Source organism: Suricata suricatta, chromosome 2, assembly GCF_006229205.1.
Source record: "Suricata suricatta isolate VVHF042 chromosome 2, meerkat_22Aug2017_6uvM2_HiC, whole genome shotgun sequence".
Lineage (NCBI taxonomy): Eukaryota > Metazoa > Chordata > Mammalia > Carnivora > Herpestidae > Suricata > Suricata suricatta.
Window position 1 is genome coordinate 147,174,742 of NC_043701.1, and position 15,943 is coordinate 147,190,684.

Here is a 15,943-nt window from a genome sequence, read left to right on the forward strand (position 1 = left end):
ATCATATAGGTCTTTTACATCCTTGGTTAGGTTTATTCCTAGGTATTTGATGGTTTTTCTTGCAATCGTGAATGGGACCAGTTTCTTAATTTCTCTTTCGGCTGCTTCATTTTTGGTGTATAGGAATGCAACTGATTTCTGTACAGTATTGTTTTTTGAGAAAATCTCATGACAAGAAATTATTTTTTGTTTTCCTTCATTGGGGAGCATATTTCTTTTGCCTTTATTTCTGAAAGACTTTTTCCTGGATATGGAATTATGTGTATTTCTTTTCAATACTTTAAAACTATTGTTTCTTGGGGTGCTTGGGTGGCTCAGTCGGTTAAGCTTCTGGCTTCGGCTCAGGTCACGATCTCACGGTTCCTGGGTTTGAGCCCCATGTCGGACTCTGAGCTGACAGCTAGCATAGAGCCTGGAGCTTCCTTCAGATTCTATATCTCCCTCTCTCTTGGCTCTCCCCTGCTCGCACTGCCTCTCTCTGTCTCTCAAAAATAAATTTAAAAAAAAGCATAAAAAATAAAAAAAAAATGATTGTTTCTTAAGTTTCTGATTTCTCATGAGAAAACCCACAGGTCTTTCCCCTGTATATGATGTGGTTTTTTCCTCTGGCTGCTTTCAAGATTTTTTTTATTGTCTTTAGAGTTTAGTAGTTTGACTGTGATGTTCCTGGACACAGATTCTTTTGTTGATTTTGTTTAGCTTCTTAAATCTTTAAGGGTATGTATTTCACTAGATTTAAAGAAACAATGGCTAAAACTTTCTTGAACTTTTTGTTTTTGCACTACACTCTTCTATTCTTCTGGAACTCCTACAACAGGTGTTAGATCCTTCTGTATTATTACATGTGACTTTGAGGCTTTCTTGCATTAAAAAAAATCTTTTTCTTTTTTGTTGTTCACATTGGGCAATTTTTATTGATCTGTCTTTAAATTCATGGGCTCTTGCCTCTTTCATCTTATTCTTTTATTCTCATTTAGTGAGATTTTTAAATTCATTATTGTATTTTCAACTCTTAAGTTTCCATTGGACTCTCTTATTGCTTCAATTTCTTGACTGAGACTTTCTACCTTTTCATTTGTTTCAATAGTATTCACCTACTCCTTACAGTGCGGTTACTAACAGCTGATTTAAGGATTTTGTCTGACAATTCCAACATCTATATCATCTCAAACTTATCATCTATTGATGATCTTTTTCTGTGTGAGATATTGAGATTTCTCTGGTTTGTTCGATGCTAAGTAATCATGTCTGGGACATTTTGAATGTTATGCACTCTAGCTCCTGTTCACATCTTCTGGAGAATGTTGATTATTTTGTATTAGCAGGCAATCAACTGGGTTAAGTTCAGTCTGCAAGTTCTGACTTACCTTCTGTGGACAATGTTTCCAGTATTAGTTTGGTTTCGCAGACTTGGCAGTGTGATTTGATCTATCCTCTATTTGCCCCATGAAGTAGCCAGTATGGGGTAGTTTACCCCTGAGTTCAGTTCTTGAAGCCTTTGGAATGTGGTTTAGGGTCAGATCCACACACGCACAGTTCAGAGTTAAGCACAGAGGTTGATACATCATCTGATGTTTCTTTCATCTCCTCTTCTTCATCATCTCCCCAACACTTCATGGCTCCCAGAGGCCCCTTCCTTCTCCTCTGTCTAGGAAGCTGAAGCTAATTTCCCTGCCCTTTCACGTACTTCCTAACACTGCATCTATTTCTGGGTCCAAGCAGGAAAGGAAAAAGAGAGACAAGAGCAACGGGGATTTTGCCTACATTCTTGGAACCATAGTTATTTTGGTTAGAGAGGACTGTCTTCCCCCAGAATTTCAGGCACCTGCCTGGCCACTGCTATTGCTGTGGGGTTGCCTGAAGGCTGGCTGGGAAAGAATGAGGAAACCCAATGAAGGAAATCTCGGAGGTTCTCTTCCATGTTCTATGATCTGTAGTAGCCTCCTTTCCTCTTCCTCAGACCAGACAGACACAGAGACCTTTTCTTGGTGCTTTTCCTTGTCCACACATGGTGCCCATGTCTGTTTTCAGTGTCCCTATGAGCCCAGACCAATGAACGCTGGAGGGAGAAGCCCCAGGAAATTCAAAATGCCAGTTGTATGGTGCTTTGGGTTTGGTTTTCCTCTCTGCTACCATTTATTTTTCAGAGTCATCAGAGAGCTGCTCATGTGTCCTCTGTGAGTTTTGAGTTGCATTCAGTGGGTAGGACAGAGTAGAGCATGCTTACACCAACTTGAAGGGGTCCAGAAGCCCTTGTATGTGTGGGTTGAACATAAAATGAGAGCAACTCCATCTCCTACATGTCTGGCGAGAAGGCGAAAGGACAAGCAACTAACATGTGTTGAGTATCGACTATGAGTCAGCCACTGTCCTGGTGCACAAAAGCATTATTCTATGTTTCTCTGAGGACAGAGGTGCTCCACTTTGTGAGTTTCACTGTATAGTTGGGAAAAATTTAGCTCAGATTAATTTTTTCAAAGTCATATAGATAATTCGTGGTGTGTTTTATGGCCTGTCTTAGAAAAATTCAGAAAGGCTTGTGAACAGCAAAAGACACAGGAAAACTCAAATCTGATACCCTGTGCCCCCTCTCTCTGCAGGATGGATGAAGGGGACGCTGTGATCATACACCCTGGGGTCCTGTGCATCATGGTGAGACTGCTGCCTCGATTGTACCATGAAGACCACCCCCAGGTATTTGTTGATAAACTCACCTATTTGTCTTTTTTACATCACTGATCATTTAAGCTCCTTCTAGCTGGACTGTTTTCTTTTCTGCTTTTGCCCTCAATACCCTGCATTAGCAGAGCCATCCTTGCAAAGCACCTTTTTCAAGGGAGGTTCAGTATGCCTGCGACCTTTAATTGGGTTCTTCTCACCCTTCCAAGGCCATTTAAAACATGTCATTTCTGCTGGTAAAGTGACCTTCTAAAAACAACAGCTGAACAAAAATAAGTTGAAATGATTCAGCCTTCATGAGGCAAGAGCTGGGCACTGGTGGGGTCAGAAGTCCTTTGCTTCCCATCTGTTCATCCACCCTGTGGATGCTGGCCGTGATCCTGGCTTGGTGCTCTGTGTAGAACATGCCAGGCTAACAAGAAGGACACGTTCCATGGATCCTGCGTCCATGGTGGGGACCACGAAGTGGTACCAGTGCAGACAGGCTAAATACACAAGCTCACGAATAGATATACAATTACAAATTGTGGCAAGTGATAATAAGGGGAAAAACAAGATGCTGAGAAAGAATAATGGGAATGGAGGCAGGGGGGAAGGCCTAATTCAATCTAATTTAGAGGAAAGGGTAGAGGTCAGGGAAGCCATCTCCTAGATGGTGACATTCAAGCCGAGCCCTGAAAGATGAGTAACAATTAACCAGGCGGGAAGGAGTCTGCTGCAGGCAGTTGGAGTGGGAGCAAAGGGGGAGAGTGGGGATGTGCCAGATGGGGCAGGCAGAGGAAGACTGGAGACTTGTGTAAGCATGGAGTTCTGTCTTGAGGGCAGCAAGGAGCATCTCTCAGATGAGTGGATGGTGACTCTCTTAGGTTTTGTATCAAAATTGTCTCTGGTTGTTGCACAGGAAATGGCCTGGGAATGGGGACAGCAGTTAGAGGGCCATGTCTGCAGTACCACACTGGTGATGGCACAGGTCAGGTGGTGTCTGGGTAAGCGTGAAGCAAGAGGAGAGATGGAATTACAGGGCTCCGAGGTGAATGGGTCCAGGGAGCAGGAAGAGGAAATCGAAGGCAACCTTCAAGTTCCTGTCCTGTAAGAACAAAGGGCCCGATATATTGCAGGGTGAAAGGATTGAGCAACAGAACAAGACAATTCTTGAATAAGTACGCTCCATTTGGAGAGTAAGTACTGTAGAACTTCTGAGGAAGAAACTGGAAGAGTCGAGGAAGACCTGGGGAATTCACACTTCGATTAGCAGCAGATGGGAGGAAATGAGTTGAACGGAGCAACCAGGCGTGGTGCCGGACCCTTTCACGGCTCATTTGTCCTCACAGCAGTTTTGTCGGGAGTATTATTGTTTCCGTTTTCACCAGTGGGGAAACAGAGGCTCAGACAATTTAAATGACTTTGAAGGATTCCCAGTTGGTGGACCTGGTATTCAATGTGGTCTTATCTGGCAGCAGGCCTTCCAGTCTCTTCCCTGCACAGCACTGGCTTCCATAGGAGGAATGCGGGGCAGGGGGTGCAGGCCCAGCTCTGCTTTGTCCAGGACTTAAAAAGGAAGTGATATGTTCTAGGAAGAAATGGCAACTAGTGGCACTCTTTTTATTTTTAATTTTTTAAATGTTTTTTATTTATTTTTGGGACAGAGACAGAGCACGAGTGGGGAGGGGAAGAGAGAGAGGGAGACACAGAATCGGAATCAGGTTCCAGGCTCTGAACTGTCAGCACAGAGCCCAACACAGGGCTCGAACCCACAAACCTGAGATCATGACCTGAGCCGAAGTCAGAGGCTTAACTGACTGAGCCACCCAGGTGCCCCAACTAGTGGCATTCTTAATCACAACCTGCAAATGTCAATGACCTGGTAAAATATTTTAAGTCCTCCAAAATCAGTGAGAGAAGTAGAATCAGGGAGCAAAAGCCTTGATGTGTACGTAAGGGAACTGTTTTCACTAAGGCAGTTCTGTAGTATTTGATACAGAGTTTTTTAAAAAAAGGAGGGGGGCTGACTCGGTTCCATGTCTCTATGTCCCTTTGTAACTGGAATCTTTGTTCTGGTTCTCATTCCTTCGCTGAACAGTGACAATGAAAAGAATATCAAACCAATGAATAGAGAAACGTGTCATAGTGAAATGAAATGCACTTTATATTTTCAACATTTATGGAAAAGCAGCAGGCTGGGATAAAATGGATCTCATTGTTTCTTTTGTTAACTGTTGGTGTGTCACAAACTGCTGCCAAGTTAACAAACTATGTCATTCTTTCTCACAGTACCTGTCGGGTAGGAATTTAGACGGACATGGCAGGGACATCTCCTCTCTGTGCCACGTGGTGTTGGGTGGGATCGAACATTGAAGATGTCTTTTTTACTCACACCGCTGGTGCCATGCAAGGCTGGCTCCAGTGGCAGGGGGCTTCTCGGCTGCATCACATGTCTGGGGCCTTGGAGTGACCTGTTCATAAGACCCTGGGTTCTCTGTGGAGCCTTCTCCATCTGGCCTCTACCTGTGTCCTTCCAGATGGATCCTCCAACCGGTCATATGGTAGCTCAGAGTTCCCACAGGCACAAAAGCAGAAGCTACCAGTCCTTCCAAAGGCTTAGACCTTGAACAAGGCAGCCTGGCTTCCACAGCATTGGTCTACTGGTGAAAGTCAGTCATAGGTTCAGCTTAGACTCGGTGGGAAAGGCCATATACCTCCCCACCTGATGTGAGGGATCACAAGTGTATATAGGACAGAGGGAGTTGTTGGGGTTCGTCTTTTACGACCCAGGCCTACTTGCTTTAAGCAATAACTAGTAGGTAAAAATGTTTGACCCCTAAATAGAATGTCCTCTAATTCTTTAAATGTCTTCTAGCCATTTAGTTGTCTCAAGTGTGAGACTTTACTTCCTTTACCTTGGCATTCAAGATTGGCCTGCCTGGAACATTTAGGAAACAAATACACACTCAGGGCTACCACTGTGCTAGGAGTGTTACTTCATCAATATTCATAACAGCTCATTCCAGTACTCTAGAATCTCCCCATTTTGTAAGTGCTTGAGGATCAAGAAAGTTCTGTGGTCATGGGGCTGGTGAGAAGTCTGGAACTCACTCCCAGTACCCAAGGCAAGAAGGGCTTGATGAATGGGTCTCTCACCCTTTGAAACTTTTGTTGCAGAATGTAGGATCATGCATTCTTGGCCTTGTACATTTTTCCTTCATTGTGAGAATGTCTGACTTCTTTAGCTATATTTCCAACCATGCAATGGACTTGCAATGAGAACAACCAAGCCAGTGGTTTGAGTGGCCTTAGCAGTCAAGGGGTTGTGGTGGATGCGTTGTGCAAAACTCCACCACAGCGATCACGTGATACAGAGCAGAAAGTGGCCTGTCTCTCATCTCCTAGTGCGTGGAAACTGTGTGGATAAACTTGACTTCTAGATCCACCCTGTGAGTTGTCACCTTAACGTATGGAATGGAACTCTACTCCTCTGTGATGGCAATCGAAAGTATTACGTATGTAAATGAGAATTCCATGTTAGGGTTCTTTTTCTCTATTCAAGTCACAATAAGTAATTTAAGGAAAGGTCTGCTTCTCCCTCACTGTCTCAAACATGCAAATGAAATGCAATGGTGCGTTTCCTCAAATATTTGCTGCAGATGCCAAATCAGCAGCTATTAAAAGTTGAATAATTACAGTAATTAATTTCTGAAGGGGGAGAGGGGTTGGGAAATCTCATAACAATCAATAGAATAGTAAACAGAATGAGAAATGAGACCACACAGGAAAATGCTGGAATGGAAAGGCCTGCCGGACTGCATCTTTGGTGCAGGAAGGTGCAGTAGATGGCAGTGTTACTAAGAAGATGGAATGTGAGTTCCCTCCTCTCCCTTTAGGTGGGCCTGTGCTTCCCAGCATTACACTCATAGATGCCCCTTCCTCAGATGCTCTTTCTACCTCGTGGGTGAGAAACTGACGGCTTTCCAAGGCACACATGTCTTTTCAGGGGTGATCACTTAAATAACGACACATATAGAGCATCTGATTTATTTCTAATTATGGCCACAAAAATTTGTTTTGCTCACAACCAAGAGGTGTCTTTCCCCCCATCCTCCAGAATGCTAGCACCATGAGCTGCTTTTGGAAAGCTAATCCAGCTGGGTTTTGTGGTTGGTTTTTTTTTTTTTTTTTTTTTTTGGCCTCCTGTGTCATCACCAGTATTAAAATTGGACTGGAGGAATTCAACTGTGACTGTTGTGTCCTAAGCACAAGGCAGACATGGAGTCCAGCTCAGTTCTCTGGGAGCTGCATTGGCCTCAGAAAGAAGCAGTGAATGGGAAAGAAGACATTTTCCCTTTCTAGCTGCTCAACAGCCACAGGGGTCTTGCTATAGGGACGTGGCTGTGGGTCAGAACTCTGCCCGGTCCTGAGGGCGCTCTGGTTCCCAGCATCACTCTGCCTCCATCAGGACTGCCTTTTTTAGTTCCTAGTGGGGGGTATTTACTTGTGCTCATAAGTGTAACTCAGGGAGGGAAGCCAGATCCAGTGTCACAGAGGCGGAACGCAGACTGTGATGGAGCAACCGATGGAGTGCACGTGTGGCTGTGACTGGTTACTCAGCACCTTCTAGATGCTGCTGAGGATTCAGACGAATGTCACAGGAGCTCACAGTCTGGGTCGAGGGTGGCTGGGAAGAGGAGTGTAGAAGACACCAAGACCACACCCTGAGGACTATAACCTTGGGACAGAGGTGGGGGAGAGCCACAGAGAGTTGGGGACATGGTTGGAGCCTAGAGCCAGGTTTTAAAGCCAAGACCTGCCCATGCCAGATCAGGTAGAGGAGGGAGGGAAGAGGAGAAGCTGATCCATAGATAGAGGTATACATGAAGATGTCTATTTGGGGACTTTGAGTAGTTCAGCTGGACCAGGATAGACCATGTGGTTAGAAAGGCAGTACATGGGGCTGCAAAAGTCAGTCAAAGCCACACCATGAAGGGCCCTGAACACCAGGCTAAGAGAATTGAACTTTATTGGGTTACCATCCATCATTATCATCATCATCATCATCACCATCACCGCCAGCTGCACCACAATCCTTAGGGAAACCTACTATATGAGAGTAGATTTCAAACTCTGAAGACAGCAGGATCTCATTTCATTTATTTTTATTTATTTTATTATTATTAATTTTTAAAATATAATTTATTGTCAAATTGGTTTCTATACAACACCCAGTGCTCATCCCAAGACAGCAGGGTTTCAGATCTCAGCTCTGCCACTTAACAGTCACGCAGCTATGGGAAATGACTTAACCTCTGTGACCTTAACTTTCTTTGCTGTAGTGTGAGGGATAGTAATATCTTCCTTGCGGCATTACTGTTAAAGATGACATGAAGCAATGCATGAGTGAGCAGAACATAACATACACCGCAGCATGGAAAACGCTTGCTACATGGTGGAACTACTGTTGTCAGAAACTCTACAAGCATTTTATCATTTAATCGTTATAATACCCCTGCAAGGTGGACATCGCCATTCCCACTTTGTCCATGAGGACTTGAAACTTGTAGAAACTGAGTGACAGATTTAACATGGTTGCTAGGTGGCAGATGTCTGTGATGCTGGCTCTTGGACCTCCTGCCTCTGTGCTAAGCGGCCTTTCCTATGTGGACGTGATAACCATTGGAGGTTGTTGAAAAGCAACAACACGTTCAGACCTGGGTATTAGAGAGACTGTGGTCTACAGTCAGTCAGCACCGCAAGTCACTGTTGGGTGTGTTCGATTTTACTGCCACAGAAACGTCCTGTGCAGTCTAATGGGACAGAACAAAGAGCAGGCTCAGGGCTGCATTTGTCTTTCAATTCCTTGTACCTTAATTTGGAAAAGGGTGCCATTTTCTGGAATTAGCCTGCATTTCAGACACTTTGAACTAATCACATGGGTGTCAAATAACTAAAGTATTGACAGCATTAATAGCCCTGGGTAGCATTGTTTAAGGGCAGGCTATTTTAAAAGAGCCATTTCCTCCAACAAGGAAATGGGTAAAGTAGGAGTCTCATTTTGTTAAGTTATGACACATTAGAAATTCCAAATATGTTGAATTTTAGGCAACCTATGCGCTTTCATACTGAAACCCTGTCCCCCTGGATTTCCATTGCTTCTAAGTGAGAAAAATCTCAATCCTGGTCAAAGTCCAGTTTACTTTTTAGGGTAACCTCTTAAATAGAACAAATAGACATCATCTCATATGATGACACAGAGGATCGAAAGCAAGACACAATGAGTGTAGAATGATGGAGTAGAAGTTACAGTTGGATGGGAAGACCTCTGGCCCAATTATCAGGTGGCCTTGCGTCTAGTCCCTTTTACCATCATTAGTTCCATGACCGATGCAGGCTACTTCCTGTCTCCACACTCAGTTTCAGCTACTCAGATCTGGCCTAGATCACAGGGGTTGCAAACTTAATGTCTTGGGACCAAGGAGGTAAAATTAGGTTTAAATAATAGGAAGTGCTGTGGCCTGTGGCTATAGGGAGGGGTCCTTGTCCTGCCTAAAGGTACCTTCTCTTAACTTGGGGAAAATAAAACAGGAAGAAAGCCAGACTGTGCCCACCAAATAAATCACTTTTATATGCCATCAACTTAGGACCCTGATGAGATCTAAATTCCCTTCCTTATCATGAATGCATGACACTGTTAGAATCATAGGCTTTGGAGTAAGACCTGGCCTATGCCAGTTATGACACTCTTAGCTATGTGACCTTAGGAAACTGAGTCTCAGTGTCCCCTTATTATATTTCCCCATTGAGAAAAGTAGTGGAGAGTGTAGTTGTAAAGTACTTGGCATAGTACCTGGCACACAGTATCTGCTCATCAGACACTGGCTCCATTGTACCCCCACGCCCTTCCCTTCTAGCTTTGGCAGTCTGTATTCCTAGGACTCTGAGTCCTGGCATATAAGAAATTTGGAAAGAGTAAATATAAGATAATACATTTTAGGTATATTTACAACTGGCATTTTACTATTGTTAAATTAATAACAGAGAATTGGTGTTGAGCTGCATGTTACAGTCTACTCAGGAATCAAAAGGCCGAGTCCTCTCTTCAGCCTGTTTTGTATTTGATCTACCACCTGGGTGAAACTCGAAGGGTGGATGGCATAAAGCTGGGAGGAGGAGTTACCACAGGGGTGACAAAACAGGGCTGTGAACGGTTTCTATCAGCCTGAGGAATGGATCAGAATCCCATTGGCTCAAAATTCAGCAGAGATGATCAAGCCTGTGCTCATGTCTCAAAGCACATATCCACTGGGTGGGGGAAGGAACAGACTATGTGAAGGAGTCCTAGGGGGATTAGTGCAAGGTCAGTAATTGTCCCAAGTGGGGTGAGGGTACTGCTGTAATGAGTTCTACTTCCTGCTACATTTATGGAATTATAGTGCCCAGTTTGAGGGAGGTGGTAGTCCCACGACCCCTTAACGTGCTACATCTCTGTCTGTCCAGAGGTGAGAAGCCAGGATGGCAAACCTCCTTAGTCATGCAAGTGACTAAGTGAACAGATAGTGAACAGATCCCAGGGTGGGTAGCTTAGAGAGAACAGACATTGGGGAAATGGAGAGCTGGACAAATACTTGTTGGTCAGTTGGTGGTAGAACAGTAGCATGCACACACAGAGACCAGTTAGTCAGGCAGCAAATTATTTGGGCTTAATAAAAGGACAAACTTGCCCAGACTGGCCAGGCAGCCATGGAGGTGATGAGCTAATCTGTACTGGGGATTCCAAGTGACCCAGAAATGCAGCTGTTGGTAGGGTACATATATGTGAGACTCCCACCTGGCTTCTCCAGAGGGCAGAAATGGTCAAATTACTGTGTACCACTTACTAAATTCAGATGATCCCAGTGTGGGGCAGAGCCATGAGCCCTTAGTTTTTTCCTTAAGTTTTGAGAGGCTGGCCTAGGACAGGATGGGATAGGTAGGTAGGCACCCACTGCCCAACCTATGGAGTCATCAGTGTCAAGTGGTTTTGCCTTGAAAACCCAGAGCTAGCCAGTGCTCTGTAAGCTTCAATACCTGAGGGCTTAAGAGGCAGCGATTGCAGTGATAAAGTGGCCCCTGCAGCAGATCTTCTGGTTTGGATTCCTGTCCTTCCATCATGTAATCTCAGCAAGCCACAGTCTCCTTGGCCTCAGTTCCCTCTTCTGTAAAATGGGGTAATAATAGCAAGTAGCTCATGGTGTTTGAGGATTAAACGAGCCAGTATATGAAAGCACTTAGAAGGGTGAGCCTCTAGATAGTGAGTAGGCAGTGACCTCAGCTTCCATCACTAGCCACAGAGCCTGTGAACGTGGTAGGTGTGTACTCTTGCTCTTGTACTGAGCTGGTTTGACGCACAGTGGCTGTGTAAACCAGATACTCGGTTGGAAGGAATCCTACCACTATTAGAGGAGAAGACCACAACTAAGAAGGGTTAATATCCTGAAAACACCTGCATTTTATAAGAAAAAGCACTTTCACAGGAAGTGTTTCTGTCGACTCCCACAAACAACATACTAGGGAGGTATGTGTTTTCATTATTCTCATTTTAAAGCTAAGAAACTAAGGCCTAGGGAAAATAAGGAACTAGTCCAAGTTCACCCTAGCTGTGGGTAGATGTTGTTGCCCTGTGTCTAGAAGGTGATGGAGGGTGAATGAATGTCTATCTGGAAGGTCAGAAACGACACGCCAGGCCTTGGGCCACAGTTTGCTTGTGAATCGATCCCTCTTCTCTACAAGAGACTGTGCACTCTACAGTCTTGTCCCAGGAAGCTCCTCCAGACAAACGGGGATGGTAATCCGTTAGCAACAATAGAAAATCTGCTTTAAGGTGGTGGTGATGGAGGAGGGCGCTTGTGGGGAAGAGCACTAGGTATTATATGGAAACCAATTTGACAAAAAACTATTAATAAAATAAAATATAATTGAAATATTTACTGTATGCTACAAAAAATATATCTCTCAACAAAGTTGTGTCAACACTTTACTTTGGCTAAAGCCCAGAGATGCTCGGGTAAGTTTATGCCTCCTTTTCTCGGTGGGGGAGGAAGCCTGCAAAGAAGGCCTGGCCATTGGCAGGAAGGGGCCTGTCTCGAGGGTGGTGTTGAGCCTCCTACAGCCCTACACTGGGCTCCGCTGCTCACCTGATCCAACTATCATGCGGTGAGGGCATGTGTGTCCAGGGTGATGGCAACTCTCCACAGATGGTTCAGGCTCCAGGCTGTGAGGCAGCCTCCTGGATGGATGTGTACAGGCTGGATTCCCTGGTGGTGTTCTCACGGCTGACCACAGACTCATCACAGGGGAGGGCATTGGGTGCTGGGGATGAGTCAGCCCCGCCCATGATCGCCAGCCTTTCCCTGAAAGGCCATGTTCACTTTCACCCCTGGATCTTTGCACATGCTGTTGCCTCTCTAAGAAAGACCATTTTCTCTGCTGCCCTCGCTCTCACTTCATTGTGTTTTAACACTTAGTTGGCACATCATCTTTTGTGACCACTCTTAGCCCTCTGGGTTAGGTGCACCTCCTATGTTCTAGAACAGCTTGAGCCTTTGTGCTTGCACTTACTGGGCAGCTGTTGCATTTGAGGCAGAGACAGGTGCAAGGGCAATCATTATCTCAGGTAGCAGTTTGCAGTGTGGTGGAGATGGGGTGGTAGAAGGAGAGCTATCTATCGATCTATTTATCTGTCTATCTATCTATCTATCTATCTATCTATCTATCTATCTATCTACTAAGAGAGCTGTCAGAGTGTAGCATTTATTTATTTAAAAATTTTAAATTTATTTTTGAGAGAGAGAGAGAGAGAGAGACAGAGACAGAGACAGAGAGAGACATGAGCGAGGTAGGGACAGAGAGAGAGAGATATATAGAATTCAAAGCAGGCTCCAGGCTCTGAGCTGCCAGCACAGAGCCTGACTCAGGGCTCAAACTGACAAGCTGACATCATGAGCTGAAGTTGGACGCTTAAGTGACTGACACATCCAGGTGCCCCAGAGTGTAGTATTTATGATTGAAGTATGGACAGTGCTATTTGGGAAAATCAGAAAATATTTCTTAGATGAGAGAATATGTGAATTGTCTCTTGAATAATAAGTAGGAGCACAGCAAAGGGATGGGGTTGGGAAGGGCATTCCCAGCTTTGGGTGTCAGTCAAAAATGGCGTGCCCGTTTGGCCAAGGGAGAGACTATACCAGGGCTGGAGACAGAGCGGACCAAAAGGGAAGATAAAGTAAAGAGACAAATACCTTATAAATAGAAAATCCTGGGCTTCTGTTACCAGGCAGCATTGACCATCACATGCATGTAATTTGTGAAAGAAGTAGAAGGTTGGGCGGAGGCACCCATATGCATTTAGGTCTTAGTTGCAAATCTGTTCAAGCGCATCAATGGGAAAGTGCCTTCAGACATGGGTTCTACTGATTTGGTGGGAGTGGACCTCTTACACATAAACCCAGATCACAAACTCCCACACCCATAAGGCCATAGGGACACTACAAACGAGTCTATCAGGCTGATGGGGACTATGGCAAAAGGGCAAGTTTATACACATATAATTGTAAGTAAGTAAAGATAACCTTAACCACTTGTCAAATGAAACCCATCAAAGAACATTTCAACCAAATTGGAATAAGCAACCAATCCCAGTTGGAACAGTTCAGTAGAACTCCCTGTTCTTTCAAGCGTCCAGTGGAAGCGCATGTGGCCATCTGATGGTTTTTGCATCTACATCAGGACTCACCATAGACTGATGGCCCAAACCCTTGGAGGAACCCCACTCACTAGGACCGAATCCTCACTGAGCTCTGACACCTTATTAATCTGGACTAGGAGAGAAAGAGGTGGGGGGGAGAGATAAAGAACAAACAGCAGCTGGATAAGGATAGACTTGAAGGGTTGACTGTTAAGTGGATAAAGTAAAAAACTCCTAAAGGCTGTCCCGCAAATCGCTCTGTGATAATTTGCCTTGCGGGTCCAGCCTGCCGGCCAGCCTGGTGACCCTGCACACTCACCATGGAGTCCTAATTGAACCACCGTCCCCTAGCCTGCATTGGAGATAATATGCGTTCGGAAAATCAATCCATTTGGAGGGGGAGAAACCAGACTGGCTTCCTGCTACTGCTCATATTTTCACTAAAACCCCATTTTTACTGGAACCAACATTGAAAAAACCAGCACATTTTATTCAAAACAAGGCAATATTGGTATTGACAGAGCTGCAGTGATAATGAGGACGATCAATTTTCCCTCCTCCATTATGGGGTATTGAGCAATTTTGGAGTAAACTTGTGGCCTCATTAGACAAGATCAGCATTTCTCCCTTTTGAAAACTTCCGTGTTTTTCTTTGTTTTTTCTTTCTTTCTTTCTTTCTTTCTTCCTTCCTTCCTTCCTTCCTTCCTTCCTTCCTTCCTTCCTTCCTTCCTTCCTTCCTTCCCTCCCTCCCTCCCTCCCTCCCTCCCTCCCTCCCTCCTTCCTTCCTTCCTTCCTTCCTTCCTTCCTTCCTTCCTTCCTTCTTTCTTTTGCATGTTTGGAGTTTACGTACCTTTTCTCTGGTAGATAAAGAAGAAAAAAGCACACAACAAAAACAAAAGAAATCCAAAACTCCCTGAAGCAATAAGTGAAGTGCTGGTAATAAAACTGGCGATTGTAGACATTTCTTTTTAATTCTTATTAATAATACAGTGTGAGGTTATTTTACCTCTTGCTTCATACAGACTGTCTCCCCAACTCTCACCCCAAGTTAAAAGACTGCAGATACCAAATAATCTAGGTTCTGGGAGAAGGAAACTTCAAGGCAAGGGGGTGGAGGCTTCCTTTTAGTTCCAAGAGGAATGGAGAAGAGGGAAGGCAGAGGCGCCAGCCCTGTGGGATGCAGGGAGAGACACTGAAAATTGCAGAAGAAAGGTCTGGGGGAAGGGACTTAAGGAGGTTGGGCAGATTTCCATGTGGAGGAGCTCCTTAAAGCAAAAGTGATGGAATTATTTAGGGCAGGTGAGTTTTGGCATTTCTACCTTCTGCCTCTGGTCCCCTTTGGGGTACACATTGCCTCTACCAGTTTACGCCGACTGTGTCAATACTTCAGTGACAGGGAAGGGGCTGTCTCAGTCCATGCAGGCTGGTGTAACAAAACACCATAGCCTGGGTGGCTTGTCAACAATAGGAATTTATTCTCTCTCACAGTTCTGGAGCTGGAAGTCCACAAGCATGACGGTGGCAGATTTAGTGTCTGGTGGAGGCCCACTTCCTCACTGATGGCCCTTTTCTTACTGTGTCCTTATATGGCACAAGGGAAGAGAAGGCTCTTTGGGGTCCCTTTTATAAAAGCACTAATCCCATTCATGGGGGCTCCACCTTCATGACCTAATCACCTCCCAAAGGCCCCACCTCCAAATATATCGCATTGAAAATTAGGACTCAGCATATGGATTCTGGGGACACAGACATCCAGCCCATCACAGACACCATCTTCTCCCAATGGTGAGATCTTCCTTTGGCATCAGTAACGTTGGCAACATGAGGACATTTCATTTCAGAATGACAGAATCTCGCCTGGGAGCAAACCCCCTGTAAAAGCATTCTAGTGTAGCTTAAATTTTAAACTAAAATTAAAATAGTCTAAAATTTTGTGTTGGAAATATTACTGAAGATAGGGTAAGATGGAAATGTCACTAAATGCCATGAGCTTGTGGCAGGAGCTCTAGTAATGTGCTTCTGTAAGGGGGAGGGTAGGGTAGAAGGTGAGCTGTGTGACCCCTTCCTTTTTTTTTATTTTTTTAAATCTTTTAATGTTTATTTTTGAGAGAGGGAGACAGAGAGAGAGAGACAGAGTACAAGCAGAGGAAGGGCAAAGAGAGAGAGCAAGACACAAAATCCAAAGCAGACTCCAGCTTGAACCCACAAACTGTGAGATCATGACCTGAGCTGAAGTCCAATGCTTAACGCCATCCAGGCGCTCCTCTTCATTTTCTTTAAATCTAAGAACTGATGATAAACAGTGTAAATATGTGTCCCAAATATATTTTAATTCTTGAAACATGCATGCTACTGAACAGTGTCTGTGGCCTGTTGAAGAATGCCATCTTATTAATTTCTGTCCCTTAGTGATACAAACATGCTGTTGATCACTATAGGCAAGGTGTTCCCAAATCACTGCACACATGAGGAGGAGATGGGAAATGAGATGATCCTGAGCATGGGGTCTGGAATCAAACCCAGGATCTGCCGTACCATGGAGCCTGAGCAATG

At 44.6% G+C, this 15,943-nt stretch overlaps 1 protein-coding gene across 12 annotated transcripts in view; it reads left to right on the forward strand.

Annotated features, from left to right (window-relative positions):
- Positions 1 to 15,943, forward strand: part of WDFY4 (WDFY family member 4) — a 274,355-nt gene that overhangs the window by 66,592 nt on the left and 191,820 nt on the right. For all 12 annotated transcript variants that reach the window (XR_003905611.1, XM_029932110.1, XM_029932111.1 and 9 more), the window contains one exon: positions 2,601 to 2,694. Coding sequence is in view for 11 of the 12 variants with exons in the window: in XM_029932110.1 (XP_029787970.1) it covers positions 2,601 to 2,694 (94 nt within the window). In the remaining variant the exon portion in view is untranslated. The remainder of the gene's footprint in view (positions 1 to 2,600; positions 2,695 to 15,943) is intronic.